Below are 21,838 nucleotides of genomic sequence, written 5' to 3'. Positions count from 1 at the left end.
ACGAGAAATGAGAGATTTACATGTTATATTTGGTTACATTTCTATGAGCAACAACCACTATTATGCATTGCAGCCTGGTGCTCTGGTTTCTGCTTCATTATGTTTCTCTTCATTACCGTAGACCCTTCTTCCAGAAGACTTGGAACCTCCATTATCTGCAATATCAAACCGCACAAAAAGTTGGTGAATGTGTTTAGAGATGTGAAAATATTGAGGGGATTAGGGGTACTAAGTTCACCTTTAATGCAAGCTCTTCAAAACATTTGTGTACATTCTGTTGAGTTCTAGCACTACATTCAAGAAAAATACAACCAAGTTCTTTTGCAAGAGCAGCGCCTTCTTCCCTGCTCACAAATCTTTCCGAATCTAAAATTTAAAAATCCAAAAAACGACTGCTCGAGTTCTATGCAGAACCAATCTTTAGCAGAGCTACAAGAATGGGCCAATGCATTAGCAATTTATGCAGTGCATGGAAGATAATCAAATGTAGTGAGAGAGACAGTAAAAAGCGTCTTATGTTTCAGATTTAAAGCAATATGTATAACAGTATAAGTGTTCGCGCGGTTATCTGTTTAAAATTAGTTAACTGGATTGAAAAATGGAAGTGGGTTTACAAGAAAGTCAACATTGAAAGAGAATCTTGAGCTTACTTTATCTACTTTATTCCCAACAAGCATCTTGATACAATCTTGATTAGTGGAATAAAGATCCACTTCTTTAGCCCATATTTCAGACAAGTTTGTGAATGTTTCTCTTTTTGTAACATCATAAACTGTAACACATGCAGACTTTTATTAATATTTAATTAATTGAGCTTGAAAGAACATGCAGTTATATCAACATCCAAGCTAAATTATATAGTTCTTGAACATGTGGATTTGGATATAACATTAATGATCGCGTACCAAGAATTATCCCTTGGGCACCTCTAAAGTAAGAGCTTGTCAATGTCCTAAATCTCTCCTGTCCAGCTGCAACAAACATTATCAGTTCACATATCAGAAATCCTTTATGAAATAAGCGTATGCAAACGTAAAGCAATGACTAATATACTGCAGCATTTATCTAGAATCAGCCTTTTAGAATAATGTTGGGGATTATTATTATTATTGGTAATGCATACCTGTGTCCCATATTGTAAGTTTTACTCTTTTCCCAGCAACTGTTAACTGTTTAATTTTAAAGTCAACACCTGGTCAACAGATTATTTCAACTGCATTAGCAGAACGCACAAATATAAACATGTCGTTATGTCTAATGATGGTCGAATGCACTTAATATCATATACAAGATCCTTAAGTTATACTCTGCGCTCGCATATGCTCCCATCAAGCCAGATTGTAAACTTATCGACTAATACGACTTTCAGCCGAGATGACAGAGAGAATGCTAAATGGTAATTAATATTGCACGGTTGCGTCTACTAAAGGTCAAAAACACCAGCGACACACTATCCAAACATCATTGACGTGGGTCGTATGATGGGGCAAATCATGTGGACAGTATGATTTGTTTGACTGTTTGATGTGACCATTTACAAAGTCATATGGCCTATATGACCACTTTTCACCCTATCATACGGCGGCTCGTATATTAAGCAGAAAATAAAAAAGCAAAAGTAAAAACGTTATATGTGATTCTCACAGTTCAAAGTCGATAAATTATGTATTGAGCTTCCGTCCATTGTAGAAATTACAACAAAATTCATATCAATTCTTGGTTGATCAAATATCTGTCTTCCATTTTGAAAGAAAGAGTTTATGAAACCACAGTTCATAACAAAATACATATACAAACTATACGCTGTACGGACTGAATGAATGAATGAATTTAGTAGAAGAGAGTTAATAAGTAATAATGAATAATTACCGATAGTAGGTGGTAGATCATGATCGTCGTCAACATTAGCATTTGAATTGGAAATGAAAGTGAGGAGAAGACTACTTTTGCCGACTCAGGAATCTCCGATGAGTAAGATCTTAAATGACAGCGCATACGACCAACTCATTTTTCTCTATATCTATTTGTATGTATATATTTTTCAACAAACAAATCAGTGTAACAGTATGCACAAATAAATGGCAGCAAATGTAACAAACTGTACTCACTCTGATGAATTAAGATTCTAGAGAGAGAGAGAAAACAATGAATCCACGGTCACGCCATGCACGTTTCATATTTTTTTTAATAGAACTTGTATTTAGCCCCTCCATGTTCACTCAGACTATTTTGTTTTAAATAAACTCCTGCTGATTTCAGATTTTGACTTGGACATTTCTTCGGAATACCATTCCGCCGACTACCACTTAACAGCTGTTGTACCACGACAAGAACATAGCTCTCTAACGTTTCACTTTTGCTACTTACCTTTCTTATTTATTTACTATTATTGTAACTTTTAAAGGAGCACTAATTTTGCTATTTAAAAAAAAATAAAAACTAGCGACGCACAGCACATTGTTTACTCATTTGTTTTTTTTCTCTTTTTCTAATGACTGGATTATCCGTCTTAGATAGGACTTGAACACTTGATCTCAATGGAAGCAGCCAGTAACATCTAATTCTAATGGCTTTGTTAATTGGACAACACCTCCAACCCCGCTTGTTTGACTTTCTATGGACAAGAATTTTCTTTGAAACATATATAGTATAGAACTAGATATGTCATTTATTTGTGTATTTTTTAACTAGAAGATCACTCAAACTTGTATAGTTACGGTGTTTATGAATTTTTATTGTAAATCTTTTTTAAGTAATTGAAATAAAATAGTTATAAAAACCTTGGATTTTACTTGATCATTCTCATCAATTTAAAAAAACCTTGTGTATCATGTAAACATGAAAAAGTAGTGTTCAAGTTCCGTAATCATTTTATTCAAATCTTTCACTTTTAACATATATAAATAACAATAATCAAACAAAACAATATCGAAACTTTAATGGTTTTATTTAGATAAAAAAGTCCAATTAATTTTAATGAATCAAGGCGTTACTTAGTTGGCCGTTCAAAAAAAATACTGAAATTTATTATTCTATGATTTTTTTAAAAAAAAAAACACCTTACAAATTTAAATTTTATAAACTTTTTATCATGGCAATATTTTGGTGGCTCATCTAATTATGTAAATTTGGTTGTCACCGTAAATAGTTATCATGTTTTTTTTTTCCTTTTGATTCAATTTAATATTAAAAATCTATGACATTAAATTGGATCATAAAAATGTCTTATTAATCAATCGTTTTGCTGATATTGAATTTGGATTATATATTAATTAAGTAGTGTTTGGTAAGTATGTGACCCCTAGAAGGGATAGGAATGTAGTATACATGCATCAAGTTTTGAATGTGACTTAGCCCTAAAATGCTTGAGTTGATTAATCATAAACCAAACAAAACCCCAAGGACAAATAAATGTACTTTTCAAATGAATAGACGTTGCATCCTTTGATCAAAAGTATTCCGTTCTATTTAATACAAACAAATAAATGTGCTTTATTCCTTAATAAATAAAAAACAAACATATTAAAAGGTTCAGAAAAAGAAAAGAACACCCAAAGTGAGCACGGGCACGTTATAAATTTATAATAGCCTGATAGGGGAAAAGCCCACAGGCTCAGAGAGAAAGGAGAGTTATGATGTTACTGTAAAAAGCCATGTAGGGCTTACCAAAAATTAATTGCCTTTGACTGAAATGGGGCTCCATTTTAAACCATATTTCCAATGTGGGTCACCCTCTGTTCTAAGACTTCTAGTTGGATGTACCTTTGTTTTTATCCGGAATTGGTATCTAGTTGGTGGCTTAAAGGGTTGATATGTTGATCATGAACAAAACTCGTGTATTTATTTGTGACAAAGACATTAATCCTAACACAAACACACTTAAAATCGTAGAATCTAAAGTCTAAACACAACTCATTTAACTTATTTATCTAAACGGGCTGGCATATTATAACAATATGTATCGAGTTAATCTCCTCGTGCGTGTGCGCCACGATCTGATAAGGAGTTGATCCAAGAGTTAGCAAACTCTTATATGGACCAACTTGAAAAGGGTAAGCAGGGCCGAATGCCCGAATGGGCCCAAACTTATAACGGGCATAACTTGGACTGAAGTGAAATTACAAGGACCACTTCCAACAGAAAGGTCTTGACGAGTCGGACCTTGTGGCAAACCACGGAGCTGTCAGGCCCAAGATCCATTGTTTAAGCCTCCGAGTTCACCCAATAAGACTTTTTGTTCAAGATTTGCAACACTCAACTTTCCATAAATAAGTTAAACACGTTTTCTAGCGGTCATCAGTAATTTATGTTATCATTTAATATTTTTTTTATAGTTCCAAATTGTTATTTTGTAATTTGGCACTCACCAATATTAGAAATCACCATATAAAGAAGGAAAATTGGATTTTAATAATCCCAACTTAGTGCAGTTGACCGATAATAATCCCAACTTTAAAAATAGCTGTCACTGGTCCCAACTTTCACATTATTTGTTTTCATTGGACTTCCGTTAAAAAAAATGTAACAACGCTATGTTTTTTTCAAATTTCAGATTGATATTTTAGGGATTTTTGATCAGAATGAGAATATGAATCGACTGATGTAAAACTTAACTCGAAATGACGCTTTAAACAATTTAATTTTTGTTAATTAAAAGTTTAAACATCGGAATTGAAGCATCCTTTAGTCGTTTGGACCACCGTTTGATGGTAAGTTTTACATCAATCGACCCGTATCCTCATTCCGATCAAAAGCCCTAAAATATCAGTTTGAAATTTGGAAAAAACTTAACGTCATTAAATTTTTTTTAACGGAGATCCAATGAAAACAAATAGTGTGAAAGTTGGGATCAGTGACAGCTATTTTCAACGTTGAGATTATTATCAGCAACTGCGTTAAGTTGAGATTATTAAAATCCAATTTTCCTATAAAGAAAGGGGCCTCTTGTAAGTTGTAATGGTTTGTTCATTCATAAATTTAATAAAAATCATTCTTTGTGCTAATTACTTTCTTTGCTTATTTTATCGCTTCCACTCTGCATTACGATCCCACCCACGTTTATCTTTATTAGTGGTTTCTTATTCGATTGTTCATTTAGTTTGTTCTTCATTTTAAGTTCAAGGAACACCACTCATCTACGTTCTATATGGCTTCCTTCTTATTTCTTTAGCCAATGTGAATTGATCGAGAACCGCATAAAATAAATGGATTGTAAACGTGTTAAAAGGTTCATCAGCGGGTAGAAGGGTTGCAATATACAGTTAAGCAAGTCATAAACAGGTTGTCAAGTTCGACATTGCTAATTAATCAAATTGGTTAAACATATCAAACCAAACATGACCGGTCTAATTAAATGGGTTAAACTGCCAACCCAAACATTACCTGTATATTAAACATGCTAGAAAATAGAAATGAACCAAAACCATATTTTACTTTCAGTCCATGTTTCTTCTAGTGTATGGTAATGACACCCCTAGTTTTTTTAGTTGTTTTTTCAAGGATATTAACACACATAACAAAATAAATAAAATCAGCATGAAAGAAGAAATAAAAATCTGTGTGCAATAATTAGGTTTAAGAACGGATGACATGTTACAAAATTCATAGTATCCACTTTCCATACCTCGCAACAGGGGCGTAGCCAGCCTTAGGGGAATGGGTTCGGCCGAACCCGTACAAAATTTTGTTTTAGTGTTATATATTAGTGTATTTTGACATCGAACCCATAGAAATTTCAACATCGAACCCGTAGAAAACCCAAATATAAGTGGTAAACAGTCGGTCTTTTGTCCCTCAAAAATTTTCGAACCCGTAGGAAAAAATTTCTGGCTACGCCACTGCCTCACAATGCATTTAGGTACGTGGATGTTGCAATGCAGAACGGTTTTAGTTCGCTGCACCATTTTGAGGGAATACCTTCTGGATAAACTGGAGAAAGCGTTGCGAGTAAAATGTGGGGTCCACAGCCGATATGGAAATGGAATCAAATTGAAATGATTTATATTTATGTTCAATCTTCTTTGTTATATTGTATTCTTGTAATATGTCAATGATACCCAGGTATAGTACGACGTCATATACCTCATGAAACATTTGTTTTTCTTCTCCTGGAAGAAGCTCAGCTCTTGCTGGCATGTTCACCCCTAGCTGTATTTGTAACCTGCCATAACAAATTTGAAAAAAAATAACTAAATAACAGAACCATGATTAATTACCAAAAAGACAACTAGGAAACTAGCTATGGCAATCTCGGATGCCACTACCATATGGTACCCACCACCGCAACCGTCTTAGTCACCACTAGCCATCAGAAAAACAAATATAGCGAACTAAATTGGTACTTTTTCTAAATTGACCTATTTGACCAAAAATCATTTTGACTGTCGGCCGTGAAATCCATCACTATACCGAGCAAATTATGGGCATTCTACGCGTCCATTTTTCCAAGCTTAATAGCGACTTATTTTTCTATATAAATATAATAAAATTTTATTACACATAATACATATCATTCTATATAATTATTAAAGCAACTAAATAATATATTATTTTGTATTTATAAAGTTACAATTATAAGTATATAAAAAAATAATACATGCATATATAAATCAAATAAATGATTAAAATAATAACCAAGCCAAGAATAGATCAAGCTTGAAAGTTTGTTCACTCATGAGCCGAGCTCAAGCTTGACTTCTGATAAGTTAAACAAGTCAAACTTAGCTGGCTCGTTAACATCCCTACTTACTGTTGACATGTTTTTGTAAGCTAGATTTCTTATGTCTAATATCTTAGGGGGTGTTTGGTACAGAGAATTGGAGGGTGAGAAATGGAAATGGAAACAATTCTCTTGTTTGTTTACGAAAGAAAGATGTGAGAAATGGAAATAAACCATTTCCATTTCTCCATTTCCTTTTCTCTAAAAAAAGCGGAGAATTGATTTCTCTAGGGTTTCATTTCTCCATTTTCCTCCTTTTCATTTCTCCCATTTCTCCAGCCTCTTCAACGATCGCATACCTCCACTGGAATCATCTTCTTTCTCCAGCCTCTTCTGACCTCCACTGGAATCCCAATCCAATCCAAGGCACCCCTTCTCTGGTACGCTCTCTTTCTCTACTCCTCTGATCTTGTGTGAGTCTGCATATTGAAGGTATCAATTCGTTTTTTTATGCTCATTACATGTTAACAAATCCAAGGCCCGAACCCGTGTGTTAACAGCCCAAACCGGTATCCTAACAACTACCTAATGAAATAAAGCTTAAAAACCGGTTACATCATTGTAACCTAAACAAAATCATGAACTAACCAAGAAATATACAGTCTAAATGCTGATATAATCAAGAATATTAATGTGCTAAGTTCGTATTATAACAGCCCTCAAAACAGTGGCCACTCTCATGGCCAATCGGTTAATATTTTCCATGTGAAATAGTTTGAAAAACAACTCGTCTTGCAACCATTGAACCCTGGAACTTTATCACATATTTTCCAGCAACTAGGTATCCTTTTTTGTTTGTATAAAAGTATTTTGACGAAGCTATAAAAGTATTATAAAAACCGCGCCTTAAAATACCCTGAAACGACAGTTAAGTGGCTCGTTTGATCAAGAACTGAACCCTATAGTCTAAGTACCGTTATGATATCATTTTAACAGCCCACATATATTATTTTAAACATATAATCTGACCCGAACTTGTTTGATGCGAAAACATACATTTTAAAACCGAACAAAAGGCCTAACGGGCCCAAACGAACCAAAGCCACTATTAAGGTTCCGAGAACCCTATTATCAGTATGAAACTTTTATTAAGTCATTTGCAATATATTATAACTGGCCCAGGACCGTGTTGTGGTGAGGAACCAGTTTTAGTCAATAAATGTGGCAAAGGGCATTCTTGGAATAAAAATATGACAGGTATATAACTAAAACTACAAAACAGAAAATATTGATTTTAAAACAGAAAGCTGTAAGTTAAACGTGTTTATTTTGAACCCTGAACTTGGTATAAATCAGCCCTGAAAGATACCTATAAACCGTGTGTTAAAAAGCATCCGAACCGGCACTTTGGTAACCCGTTTTAATAAGAAACGACACCTGCAGCCTACATGATATTATGACATATTTTTGCAGCCTTAAATATACTATTTTGATTATATATAATCTGATCTAAAACTACTCTAAGTGAAACATCGTATTAAAGCCAAACTAGAACCCGAACGGGCCAAAAACCAGACTCGTACTCGTTAGTGCAGCTTTAAAATATTTTTAAAACCTACGTAATGTAAAACAACTTATTTTTATGTACTAATACAGGTCGTAACACACTTGTTAACCAAAGATGAGTTTTGTTAGAAATGCACCATAAATGTGCTAACGGGCCTAAACCGAAACAAAGCCATATTTCGGTTCCGGGCAGCCTAATATCGGTATTAAACTTTTTTTGTAAATTATTACCACGTATTTTAACAGGTCCCGACATGTTTCGCAACTAAAACCAATTTCTAAACATATATAAAAAGGCAAAGGGCATTTTCGGTAATAAAGTGAGTTGGGTATAAACTTACAAGTTTGAAAAAAAAAGTATAAGTTTATAACAGAAAAATTAGACTATGAACCTCTTAAAACTTACAACGTGCAGCCCTTAAAACCGAAGCCAAACTTGTTGGCGTTTGGTAACCCGTTTAAGTGAAAAATTAGGCTCGTGAAATCTATGAAAAGGTTAGTGATGAGTTGAAAGCTTTACCAGGTATCACTACGAAAAAACGGTTCAAAGCAGCTCATTTGATTGGTAAAGATGTGGATCTAGGACGTTCTTTTCTTGCGTTGACAATAGAAGAGAAAATTGAGATGGTCGAGTTGTATACCGATGGTTCAATGGGATAGTTGTGTATGGTTGAAGTATGTTTTGTATGTGAATTGGTTTTAACTATGGTTGATGTTTTTTGCTTAAAAACTATGTTTTGTATGTGAATTGGTTTGATCAATACATATTTTGGTTGGAATTTATGCATCTTTTTATATGTTTTTTATTTTTTAATAAATATTTGTTATGAAAAAAATACTTGTGCTAATGATAAAGTTGATATAATTCTCCGTTTATTTCCTATGTACCAAACAAGAGAAATGATTCTCAGCTATATTTCTCTACTGAAATCTCTGTACTACCAAACAGAACAGTCAATTCTCATTCTCCAGACCAATTCCCTTTCTCTGCAATTCCATTTCTCTATTCCATTTCTCTGCAATTCCATTCTCTGTACCAAACACCCCCTTATAGTAATTCAAAATGGAGTGATGTTTTGTTAAAGAGTTTTTGTTGTGTTGAAACCATGATCACACCAACATTAACTCTTTTTTCTTTCAGAAAGATTGAAGCGGGTCGAATTGGGTTGGAGCAGCCAGCATACACATTTTCTATCAATTTTTATTTGATCTTATATACATAATTAAGTGCAAAAAGTTATTGAAAGCCAATGATAGTGCAAAGATAATGAAGTTGCATTCGTAATAAGAAATTTAGTAGGTTTTATGCATGTTTATACACTTTAGAGATCAACAAATTTGACCTGTTTTCCTTTTAGTTAAATCATTTAGCTTACCTATTAGACCTGCTAGAGATTAAATATGACCTAACTTTATTCATAATTATATGAACATGATCAAATTGCCAACCTACTAATTAATTTATGATACCTTGATGTGCCAGGGAGAAGGAGATCCACTTCTACATCACCGGTAGCTGATGACCTTAGACGGCTTCCTCGTATGTGTGAGCCCACAACAACACTACCATCTCCAGATCCATGTGGCACCAAAACAAGACCTTGTGGTGATATCTCATCCTCCATAGATTCTGCAGTTGAGCCAACAAATTAGAAATTTAATTTTTTAAGTTTTGAAGTGCGATCTGATATGAAACTGATAGATACAAATACCTTCTTCTGCAACTATTCCCAGTCCATCTGTGTTAACACTTTGATTGTGAGACATCAATGATTTCAGGTGCTGAGGAGCTCGATAGTGAACACCAAGCAAAAGGCTGTAATCCATAATGTTTTGAGCTTCTAGAAAGTTACTATCGATTTCAATTTGACTGCATATATAAAGACAAATATGGTCATGTGGTCTTACGTTTCAATGGTAATACAGCACTATTATTGAACCAAAATTCATTGATATATAAAGAATCAGTTGTGGCCAATAGAAATACAGTACTTACTTTAACAGAGCACTGCGCCAGGAAGGTTCTAGATAAAAACAGTAGTTCAAATCAAGATCTTTGAGTATTGTGTTTTCATCTATTTCAACCTTGTCGGCAGACCGCCCGAGTGAGGAACCTTTTAAATCAAATCTTCTATGAATCCTTAATTCTGTGCAGAACATATTTCCCATCACTACAAACCGGAACTGAAATAATCATATAAATTGTATCAGGGGTGCCAACCCAGAAGTTCAATACTATAAGGTTTCTTGTTGATGAAAGTAAAACATAATGTTACCTTTTGACCACTTGATGGTTTTATTCTGTGAAGACCAAAAAATTTAGTTATCAGTGTGTTTTCATATGTCCGCACATGACGGTGATAGTCCGGTAACATCCGCAGAAGAACCTAGAACTTAACACAAGTTAGAGGATCCCTAGACACAGCCGACTAAAGCTATATGTTGCTTGTACGGTTCTTGCAATTCTCTACTTAGGAGTGGTTATGTATTGAACGCACAACCCAAGAGGATATGTAACACACCAGAGTTGAATTTGAAGGTCTAGAGACAAAATCTCATACATGCGAACAGAGAACATCAAAATCAAAAAATCTCATAGATGTGCTCAAAGAACATCACAAGCAAGCAAAAATATATATATATATGAAAGAAACAAAAATGGAAAGAAACAGATCATACTTATGTGAAACCACATAAAACGAGTGACGATTATGAGGCAAAAATAGGTCGTTGTGTTGGCCAACACAACTTTTGTCCAAAAGTTTTACACTACAGTGTCAAATATGATTGCAAAAGTTACATGATCTCACTAGTCAAGAATAATATAAACTTAAAAAATAAATTAGGGGATTTTATGCATTAAAAATACTCTTTAGAAACTTTGGAAATGTTCAACCCATTGGTCAATTTTGTTTTTTAGCTGATTTTTTGTTTTGTTATATGGTTATACCCATTTGACCAGATAGAGATTAAACATAGCTTGAATCAACCAGTTCATATGATGTGATTACCTGCACTTCAGATTTCCTCAAAGTCTTAATCATGAAACGATCATCTTGGGACAGGAAAAAGACGCTGCCACTTTTCCCGGGAGATGAAAGTTCTCTAAGAGCATCATTGCCACAAATAGACATCATGTAGTCAGCAGCATCAATCTTAAACATCTCTCTCAAGTTCCTGGTGTATTTAAAACAAATAATTTCAGAACTGGCAAATGATTTGCGCATGACAGAAAAAACTAATGCAACTAGATGGTGTTCCAAACCTTATGCTATCATATAAAAATACTTAACGACCAACCTGAATACCATTGGACAGTAATCCTTCCACTTAAAATCTTCAGACTGATGAGTAGGTGTCAGTTGAGACCCTTCTTTAGGGAATTGCATCCAGAAGCTAGCTCTAGGCCCAAAATCTGATGCCCGCACTTCACGTTTTGGTACTGGTGTTATTTTCCCGACGGTATACCTAATCATATTTTTCAAAACTTCAATCTTCATCGGCTCAATATAATAGATGTAAAATTGTAATAAACCATAATATGTACCTGATCCCAAGTTGTAAACTGAGCATTAAATCATAACTTCTGTGACCCTTAATAATGGCTTCTCCGGGCCTCTTAACCTCTTTAATTAACTTCCTCTGTCTTCTCATTTCTCTTTTAGAACCGGTACTGTCAACCACAAGCTCACTGATTAAAATCCCTTGCATATATTCTCTTTCAAGAATTGGAGTTTTAGTATCATCCTCCATACCAGAATCAGACATCAAAGATGCCAAATCATTTCCCATAACTTTCTCAATAGCAACTTCTAAACTCCATCTTCTTTCCAAAGAAACATTTTTATCACGCGATTCATCCAAATTCAAAATACTATCTTTTGAAAACTTTTCAGATGAATTCATGTTAGACGACCGACCACCACCGATTTTAAACAGTCCCATATCGATCGAAGACGCGTGCTGAATACGTGAAACTTGCTTAAACTTTTGTAAGTCGGATAACAAACCTCGTTTTCTCAAAGCTTGAAGGTATAGCTCTTGTGGAGCTGGCAACCGACACCCGTTTGGATAAAACGCGCCTTTTCCATCTTTTAACCCCAATGTCCACGTGCCGACATAACGACCGCCATCACACCATGTATACGCACCAAAACCGTGCATAACACCATTCGACCAACTACCTTCATAAGAATCACCATTAGTCCATGTAAACACACCTTTACCGGACATCTTACCGGCTTTCATATTACCCGAATACTCATTCCCGTTAGCCCACGAATACTTACCGGGCCCATCCGGTGAACCCTGAATCCAAGACCCTTCAAACACATCTCCATTAGGAAACGTTTGATAACCCAACCCATGTTTTCGGCTCAACCGCCACCGACCTTTATAAACTAGTTTATCAGCTCGTATGTATATCCCGGTTCCTTGCATATAACCACCAGAAAAGTCCCCTTCATATTTAGCCCCTGACGTCCAATGAAGTTTCCCATACCCGTGCCAGATTCCACGTCTCCATTCACCATCATACTTGCAGCCATTTGACCAAACATACATTCCCGACCCGTGGGGCACGTTTCCATGAAGAAAACCGGAGTAAAACTCCCCGTTTTGTAGCTTAAGTTCTCCAAACTCGGTGACGATTTCAACCGAAGGCCGCGACGATTCTCCATTTGTGAAATCGAGCGATCGTGTTCTGCTTGAAAATGATAGCGTCGGTTCAGTGCTGTTGTCCGCTATGGCCACAGGGCCAGACATGCATAATGTCTAGAGGTTATTCAGTACCTTCAATGTTTGGTGTGTAACCCTAATTAATATATTCAAAACAAAATCAATTAAACAGAAAATACACATAATAATACCTATAATAATCACTCAAAGAGAGATTCAGATCCATCATCCATGAAGCAACATGTAGATTGTTGAAGTACAAGTTTATAAGCATACAGTACAAGCTGTAGGTGAAAGTTTGTTGAAATCAAATAGACACACGTATTCTATTAATCCTCATAATTGTCAAGTTTTGCGTGAATTAAACTCAAATTAAAACAAAAGCAGCTGCAGCTGCAGTTGCAATTAGTTTCATAAAATGAAGCATATATTATTGTTTGTAAACCACAGCTTCATTCAGCCACATACCAAAAGATATCAGATATTTACAACGAATTACCTCCAGATTGATGAACAACATTATTACAGAGTAATGATTATTAAAATGATAATATCGTAGCGCAGATATAATCAATGATAAATAACAAATGTAGATATACGTATACGTATAGTTTTATAGAGAGAGAATGTATACCGGAAAATAGTGGAGAGAGGTAAAAAGAGAGTTTGATAGATTCTGTAATGAAATGTAATGAGGTGCGGTTGAGGTTGACTATTTATATATGGAGCGGATTTAACGTAGCAACACACTTTTCAAATGTTAGTTTCTAGTTTCTACTCTCTTTTTACTTTTTAGCCTCCCTGCCTGCCTGCCTGCCTGCCTTGCTACCAATACCACTTAGTTTAATACTTTCTTCATATTATTATATTCAAAGTTAAGGTGCACAAATAAGGTGTTTTGATAATGGGTTCTGGGTATGGTATGATAACGTTTTTGACTGGGTTTGTTGAGTTTTTATCAGTTTTTGACTACGTAGATGTGGAACCGGTTCCAGTGGGCCAGGGTCCGAGAACGATCTTTCTTAGAACCGAAATTCGGTTCGTATCCGTGGGTCGGGTAGGACTGGTTCGGTTCGGGTCGAGTCTGGAATTGGGTTTTTTGCCCACCTCTAATTCAAAGTACAATTTATGTTTGGATAACCATATGTAATTAATTACACACCTAACATTTAATCTCGTTGTCAAACACAATCGGTAGCATTCTGATTGTGATAGAAACTAATGTTAAAGTCATATTTTGTTTGAATTTTAAATATTCAGATATTATTTTTCGTCTAATTTAGACAGAAGATTCATATAGTTTAGACATCCATAATAAACTAAACTGGTTGTCGAGTAATTTAACCATCGCACGGAATGGTTGGGCGAGAGTCCAATGGCGCCCAAGCACTGGAGAAGCTTAGTTAGGGCCCCCCCCCCCGTTTTTTTTTGCGTAGTAGTGTAAATTTACCCGTTTTCATTCGAAATTTTTTATACGTAGTGTAAATTTAGCCATTTCGGCCGAAAATTTGAGCCCGGCCCCCTCCGTTTGTGAAATTATATATACATTTTGAGCCCCCCCCCCCCCCGCGCCCGTATCTTAGTCCAAGCTTCGTCACTGCACCCAAGCGTCTTAGGTGGTAGAACATGTGCCCCATTCTTAAGTGCTTGAGTGGTGTCACGCTACACGACCCCTATTAGAAGTTTACTTTATATTCTCTATTACCATGAGTCCATGACGATAATGGATGTAATTATAAACCAAATAACAATATATCAAAAGTCCTAAGTCTTATTGGTATGGTCATGAACTAAGCTAATATGTTATTTATTTTTCTATATGTTTTCCTTCAATGCTATTATGTATTTTATGAGATTGATGTGGTGGTTGTTTGAGTATGACTTTCTTTTTTACTATCTTAATCAATAATTAAACCATTTATTAGCTTTAAACATTACTCATTATTACAATATTAAGTAAAAAATTACCGAACTTTATAAATACATGTATATGTTGATTAACCATGATATTTAAGACGGATATATTAACATACAAGGATGTCATTAATTTTATGTCTTTCATTGTATTTATCTATCGTAATCTACAAGTATTTATGTGGTTTGTTTATTTTCTTACAATTTGATTCTTTATTGTGTCCATATGCATTCTTTTTATCTCTAGATATTAGAGAAATGAAAAACAAAATTGAAGTCGTAATCAAAATGTTGTCATTCCTTTTGATTTCCTCCTAAAAGACAGCTTGAATTAATCAAATAAATGTCGGTTTGCATCTAGCTTTAAATTAATCATTTGATTAAAATTGAATTTAATAATTAACATAAATATGTATTATTTCCAACTCTCCTATTGGATATTTGAATGGATTGTTTTGTCGAGGTACGTACGTCGGTTTTTTATTATATTTAATTAATAATAATTTTATTCCTTGCATAAGAAGCCAAATTTTCACATAGTCAACATTTCTTATCATGTTTAACATGTTAAGGATGATACATTTAATACAAATATCAAACATGAAAACAACTTGTTTAAATACTTTATATCTCATGTTTATAACATAATTTTAAGTTTTGTGTACCAACATATAAATGATGGCGCCTAACATATTAATTTCAATTATTTAAAAATTTATAAAAATCACATATGTACTTATTTTATTAAAATGTTTAATTATGTCTTAAGTTATCCCAATTGACAACAACAATCCTTAAAAAAGCTTGATCTGAATGATCACTATTGTGATGTATAATTTTCTTTATATAATCAACATACATATTTTTCATCCAATTAATACATAACTAGCTTTTTTTTTCTTTTGAACTATATTTGGAATACTCTTAATGTTCCGAGTTTTTCTGAGACTGAATGTGAACCGTCCATATTGATTTTGATGTTCCAAACTTGACTCACCCAGAAACACCATCAAAGAGGAAATCCACCACTGTGAAAAAACCACCTTAAGACAGGTTTTAAACATGAAACTATAAAATATCAAACCAAAATCATCACTCTTATATTATTACTTATATTAGACTCTACTGCACATCAATATTAGTCATTTAGTTGTATGCATGTGTGTAAATTCTAAAGACTACATGTACAATTCATATAAAATGAAGGAAACATGATCATAGACTAATTTTTAATTAGCAAAATAATAATTGTAATTAAAATATGAAATATAAAGAATTTCTAAATTTCAAAAGGATGTATTGTATACTTTCCATGTTTAGTAATATATTACTATATTGGTTCATTGCATACAATTATTGAGATTTAAGATGAAATCATTATTTCATAAGGTTTGAAAATTAAATGATCATTTAATCATTAATTATGCTTTATTGCATCATTTCTTTTCTAACACCAGTAAAGTATATAGAAAGGTGACCTTTTACCAACCTTTTAGGGCTGTCTCGTTAAGTTGGTGTTATTTTAAAGAGCAAATTACCAAAATAGCCCATTTCATGAGAGAAAAAATAACAAATAGCACGTGAGATTTGAAATTCCCAAAATAGCCCTTCAAATCTCACGTACACGTGAGTTTGTGAGATTCCCCGTGACTTTTTGTGGACGAATCAGATTCTGCCAAGTGTGTTCCACTCCCACCTACCACGATATTTTTCATCCCAAATCTGTCGGAAACGTAACTTTTGACACCAAATATAACCTGAAAAAAACCAACTGTAACGTGATGTTTCAAGCTGTTTTTATCGACAACGTGAGTTTTCAAATAAGATGGATTTGAAAGGTTTTTTGAAATTCATCTCCTTAGATGAATTTTCAAATGAATTTCAACATATAATCCGTATAACATAAATTTGGTTCTTATTTTGTCGGGCCCACCAATAATTGACACGCAACATATTTAGGGGAAACTTTAACGTAAAACATATAATCCTAATACATTTTAACGTTGAACATATATTTGGGACATCTTTTAACGTATAACATAAAATTGGTCCTTATTTTATCGGGCCCACCAATAATTGACATGCAACATATTTTTGGAAAACTTTAACGTAAAACATATAATCCGGATACATTTTAACGTTGAACATATTTATGGCCCATCTTTTAACGTATAACATTAATTTGGTACAAATTTCATAGGCCCATCCAATAATGTAGACTATATTTTTTTGGGTAATTGGAGATAGGTTTTGGAGTTGGGTATTGTTGTTTATGTGTAAATGGATGAGTCAGGGATGGAATCGAAACTAGAGAACGGGAATCACGAAAAAATCTAGGAGAAGGTGGAAGATGAAGATGATGAATAATGATGAAGGTGACGAAGATGATTAAGGTGAGGAGTTGAGGAGGTTGAGGACTTTGGTTAAAGCTCCGGTGGCGGTGACGGTGACCGGAATAATGATGAAGGTGATGAAGATAATTAAGGTGATGGTGATGAAGATGAAGAAGAAGATGGTTTTTTTAAAAAAAAAACAAAATTCATTTGAAATTCATCTAAGGAAATGAATTTCAAAAACCTTTCAAATCCATCTTATTTGAAAACTCACGTTGCCGATAAAAACAGCTTGAAATATCACGTTACAGTTGAATATTTTCAGGTTATATTTGGTGTCAAAAGTTAAGTTTCCGACAGATTTGGGATGAAAAATATCGTGGTAAGTGGGAGTGGAACACACTTGGCAGAATCTGATTTGTCCACCAAAAGTCACAGGGAATCTCACAAACTCACGTGTACGTGAGATTTGAAGGGCTATTTTGGGAATTTCAAATCTCACTTGCTATTTGTTGTTTTCTCTCTCATGAAATGGGCTATTTTGGTAATTTGCTCTATTTTAAAATAGTGTTATTGTCAACCGTTATTTTTGTTTTGGAGGGTTTTCTTGTCGTTTATATATATTGGATCTTTTTTATTTCTATATCTCTACTATATATAAAGAGTGAGTGAAGGACCTCTTAAAAGTTAAGAGGTCCAACAAATATTGCTAAGTTTACAAGTCTTAAAGCATGTCTTAACTTCTTTTTAAGGGAAAAGATGTCTTTATATCAATACTTACATCTTGTCCCCTTAATTTTTATCAACTTTTACTATATAAAAAACAACTAGACGGGTGCCCGCGCGATGCAGAGGAGACACCCATATCAACTTTCCTGATATCAACTTTCCTGACCTATCGTGGTACGCGATGGGCCAGAGGAGACACCCATCGCGTACCGCGATAGGGTGGTCTGACACGCGTGACACGTGTGCCGCGTGGCGCACGGTGGCAACGCCTGCCACCACATGTCACCACGTGGCAACACGTCTGCCACGTGTCGCCACGTGGCTCGGCGCCTGCCACGTGATGACACGTGGCAGGTCTAGGGGATGACTGCGCAGGCCTACGTCGCGGTACGCGACGGGCCAGCCAGGGGACCCCATCGCGGTACCGCGATGGGGTCCGATTTCAGCCCTATAAATAGCAGCCTTCGGATCTTCATAATCTCATACCAATTTTCACACACTTACTCTCTCACTACTCTCTCTCTACACCTCGTAAAGCGTGCCCTCGATTCGACTTGAAAACCATGTTCCGTTGCCTCGTTTTCCATGCCCTACACCTCGATAAACGTGCCACTTCCCGACGACGTTCCGAGTAAAGAGGAGGTGCTGCCCAGACGTCCCGATAGCTACCTCGAAGTACGTGCTATATGAGTTGGTGTCTCGATAAGCGTGTCAAGGGTTGATCAAAGCGTGTGTTGATAAGAAGGATAGAGTCGAAGTGTTGCCCGAGTGTGAAGGGTATTTTTAAGCCAAGCAAGGTAGGCATAATGCCCGACCAAAATAATAATAAAATATTATAAATGCTTAATACCCAAGTCGATATTATTCTCGATAAACAAATAAATGAATAACAAAGAAAATAAAGAAAGAGAAATAAAATATATATATATATATATATATATATGAGTATATATATGTGTATAAATATTCTTTGTTATAAAATATATTATTTAAGTATAATGATTATACTTAAATAATAAAGAAAGACATACGTTTCTTAATGAAGAAGAAACGTCGGGTTTTTATAAATAAACTAAATGTTTATAAATTACTATTAAAACTAAAGGTTTTAAAGTAAAAAAAACAGATATAATGAACTAAAGGTTCATCGAGATGAATGAGACTAAAGGTCTTAAGCCGGATCGTGTATCCGACTAATGAATGTTATACTCGTACTATAGGTGCGAGATAGCGAAGGAAAGACTAACGGACGGTGTTGGAAGCCGATCCCATTGAAAGGTGAATACGCCCCACTTTTACAAACTTGTTTTCAAAAAAATAAACGTGTTATGTGTAAAACTTTACATGAGGCTACGTGTCTCTAAAAACATTATAAATAAGAGTATAAGCCAGCCCTCAGGCTATGGTATACGTTTGTCTGGATCCTATATGTGGAACGCGGTGGGCACATCGCACCACGCTTGGTCACGACCTCCGGCCACGATGGGCCGGACCTAAGTTATGTCCGAGTGGGGAATGGTCATGTGTATATTTATGGTACCTAAGTTATGTCATAAACGCTGCGGTGTTTCGCTGAGGTGACCTAGTGCAGAGACTTAAGTTTATGATGATTGTTTTAACTTGATTATTCCTAAGCCAAGATGGGCCGAGACTTACGTGGTCTCGAGGGGTAATTAAGTAAAGAAAATATTTTAGCGTCAGCATATTCACCAGCATTCGTTGCTGACGTATTTTATTTAACATTTTACAGGTAATCAGGAATAGAGCTTGCAAGACGAAGAAGCTCAAGAATCCGATGGCTCGGATAATTTTGTGTAAATATAAAATATGGTGGTTTTGTAAAACATATAAACAAGTAAACTTAAAACGAGACTTTCGTCTCGTATTTTGTATTGTAAATATTTATAATATCGATCATTCGTTTTTATAAAGTCTTCCGCTAAAATCCGTAACTCTGATTTATTTAGAAATATGGTACCAACTATGGATCATACCCCTAGGCCTAGAATGGGGGTGTGACAGTTAAGATTGTAACCATATTTAAGGAAATAAAGTTAACCGTGCATCAGATTGTCTAATAGACTATTTTGTCCCTCCTCAACATGCTATGTAAGTTGTACAATTTGTTAATTAAGTAGTAAATTACTTAAAACTCAAGTGTCTTAATTTGCCCATCACTCATACATTATATATGGTATAGATTATATTTTTGGCCCCTCAAGTAAAACCAACTACCTCTCACGATTTTTAAAAGATCATAACTATTTCATACGTTAATATTTAAAAAAAGAAACTACACCATAAAAACGAGAATTTTGTTCTCTTTAATTTGAGTATAGTAATGCTATACTTTGTAATTTTTAAAAATTCGCATGTTACACGAAAACGATTTACGACCGACAACCGGGTTCTGGCAAGGCGTTTAACATCGTCGGGTTACACCGACACTGGTTAAGCATTTGATGTCGGGTTACATGCGTACCGACATCGGTTACGAGTCAGATGCCGCGTTACACACGTGGCGACGTTAGATTTCATGCGTTCAAGCGCGGGTTACCCAGGTACCGAATCTGTTTACGCATCCGATGATGCATTATGCGTTTATGGCCGTCAAGTTACGCTCGTACCGGTAACAACTATGTGGTCGATGTGCCTTCGTTACATGTGTATCGACATTGATTACAAGTTTGATATTGCTTTATGCGACAAGATGTAGGTTTGTGTTCGTTCCAATGTTGGTTGACGCGCATAGCGAGCCTGACGCGCCAACTAACGTCGGGTTGTGCGTGCCATATCAACCTATTCTGATCAGTTGGAAAATAACACCGCCTAATTCTAACCTGTTTGAAAATAACACCAACCCATTTTGACACGTACATAATCACGCAATATATGTTGCAATTTTGCATGCACATAATTACGCATAAAGAAAGATAATTGCACACCTTCTATGATAATTACACAACATATTTTCATAATTACGCATGACTATAATCACACTTATTATACGCACAACACACCTAGGTATAAAGAAAATCATTTTTTTTCTTTAAAAAAATAGTATAGCAAAAAAATTAGTTTGTTTTTTTAGAAAAGAAAATACTTATGTAATTTTTTTTAAATGCTTGTTTTTATGGTGTTGTTTTTTATATAATAATGTCGTAGAGAAAAGTTATTAATGTTTTAAAAGTTGAACAATTATGCTTAATTTAGGTTCTCGTATAAGGAGGAGAAAAATATAAATGCATATAAAGTTCAACAGTTTAAGTAAATACAAGTGTTAAAACACATTAGAAGTCTTATAAATAATTTATCTTTTTTGTTTAACGTTAAACATTTATTATTGTTTCTTTGTCCATATGAATGGAGAAACAATATGGGAGAGACTATATGGTAGCGTTTGGTATGCAGGAATGATTCATTACGTGGAAATTAAGAAAGTGATGTTTGTTTACTCAATTGAATGGAATCATCCATTACACATGGAATCTCTTTTTTTTCCTACCCCCTTCTTCTTTTTTTCATTTCATTCATATCTCACCCTACTATCTCAACACCACCACCACCTAACAACAACCACCACCTAACCGTCACTGTCATCGTTACCACCACCTCCGCCGCCACCACCACCACCAGTGCTACCACCGCCACCTGACCATAACCGCCACCACCACTTTCGCTGCTTGACCACCACTACCGTCACCGCCACCCTACCATCGCCATCACTACCAATGCTACCACCGCCACCCTACCACCACAACCACCCCGCCTGACCGCCACCACCACCATTTTCGTCGCCTGAGCTACCACCACCGTTGTCATTTGAGTTTTTTTTAATATATTTTGGGTTAGGAATATTTTTATTAGTTCTATTTCATTCTTACAATTATTTTTTTTTGATACCAAACAATATAAAGTAATTATTAATTTCATTTCCATAGGTAATGATCCATTTCATTCC

General features: G+C 35.0%; 1 protein-coding gene and 1 pseudogene across 3 annotated transcripts; both read right to left on the bottom strand.

Moving 5' to 3' along the window:
* LOC143551211 (ras-related protein RABC2a-like) lies at positions 1-2,008 on the bottom strand (annotated as a pseudogene). The gene is made up of 6 exons (XR_013138464.1): positions 1,870-2,008; positions 1,124-1,192; positions 906-971; positions 652-772; positions 239-368; positions 1-155 (listed from the first exon to the last, which is right to left on the bottom strand). The product of XR_013138464.1 is annotated as a ras-related protein RABC2a-like (transcript).
* A 3,836-nt stretch (positions 2,009-5,844) lies between these two features.
* LOC143551210 (phosphatidylinositol 4-phosphate 5-kinase 9-like) lies at positions 5,845-13,037 on the bottom strand. 2 transcript variants are annotated; one of them, XM_077041685.1, is made up of 8 exons: positions 11,772-13,037; positions 11,525-11,692; positions 11,236-11,401; positions 10,501-10,611; positions 10,221-10,408; positions 9,937-10,094; positions 9,695-9,854; positions 5,845-6,160 (listed from the first exon to the last, which is right to left on the bottom strand). In XM_077041685.1, exons 1-8 carry the CDS (start codon positions 12,986-12,988, stop codon positions 5,887-5,889), a joined length of 2,442 nt encoding a protein of 813 aa, XP_076897800.1. In that variant the 5' UTR covers positions 12,989-13,037; the 3' UTR covers positions 5,845-5,886. The 2 variants fall into 2 exon arrangements, with proteins under 2 accessions (XP_076897800.1, XP_076897801.1); XM_077041686.1 differs by lacking the exon at positions 5,845-6,160 and having other exon boundaries at positions 9,734-9,854; positions 9,931-10,094.
* Between the last annotated feature and the right edge of the window lie 8,801 nt (positions 13,038-21,838).

Source organism: Bidens hawaiensis, unplaced genomic scaffold, assembly GCF_021521415.1.
Source record: "Bidens hawaiensis isolate Kalapana, Puna unplaced genomic scaffold, B.hawaiensis_p1.1 tig00016274_1, whole genome shotgun sequence".
Classification (NCBI taxonomy): Eukaryota; Viridiplantae; Streptophyta; class Magnoliopsida; order Asterales; family Asteraceae; genus Bidens; species Bidens hawaiensis.
Note: the sequence above shows the minus strand (reverse complement) of the source record. Positions and strands in the feature narration are given on the sequence as shown.

Coding starts and splice junctions, on each gene's coding strand:
- LOC143551210 (XM_077041685.1), bottom strand. CDS start 12,988: ATGTCTGGCCCTGTGGCCATAGCGGACAACAGCACTGAACCGACGCTA. Junction 10,612..11,235: donor TGAGGAAATCTGAAGTGCAG/GTAATCACATCA, acceptor GTTAAGTTCTAG/GTTCTTCTGCGGATGTTACC. Junction 9,855..9,936: donor GGGAATAGTTGCAGAAGAAG/GTATTTGTATCT, acceptor GCTCAACTGCAG/AATCTATGGAGGATGAGATA.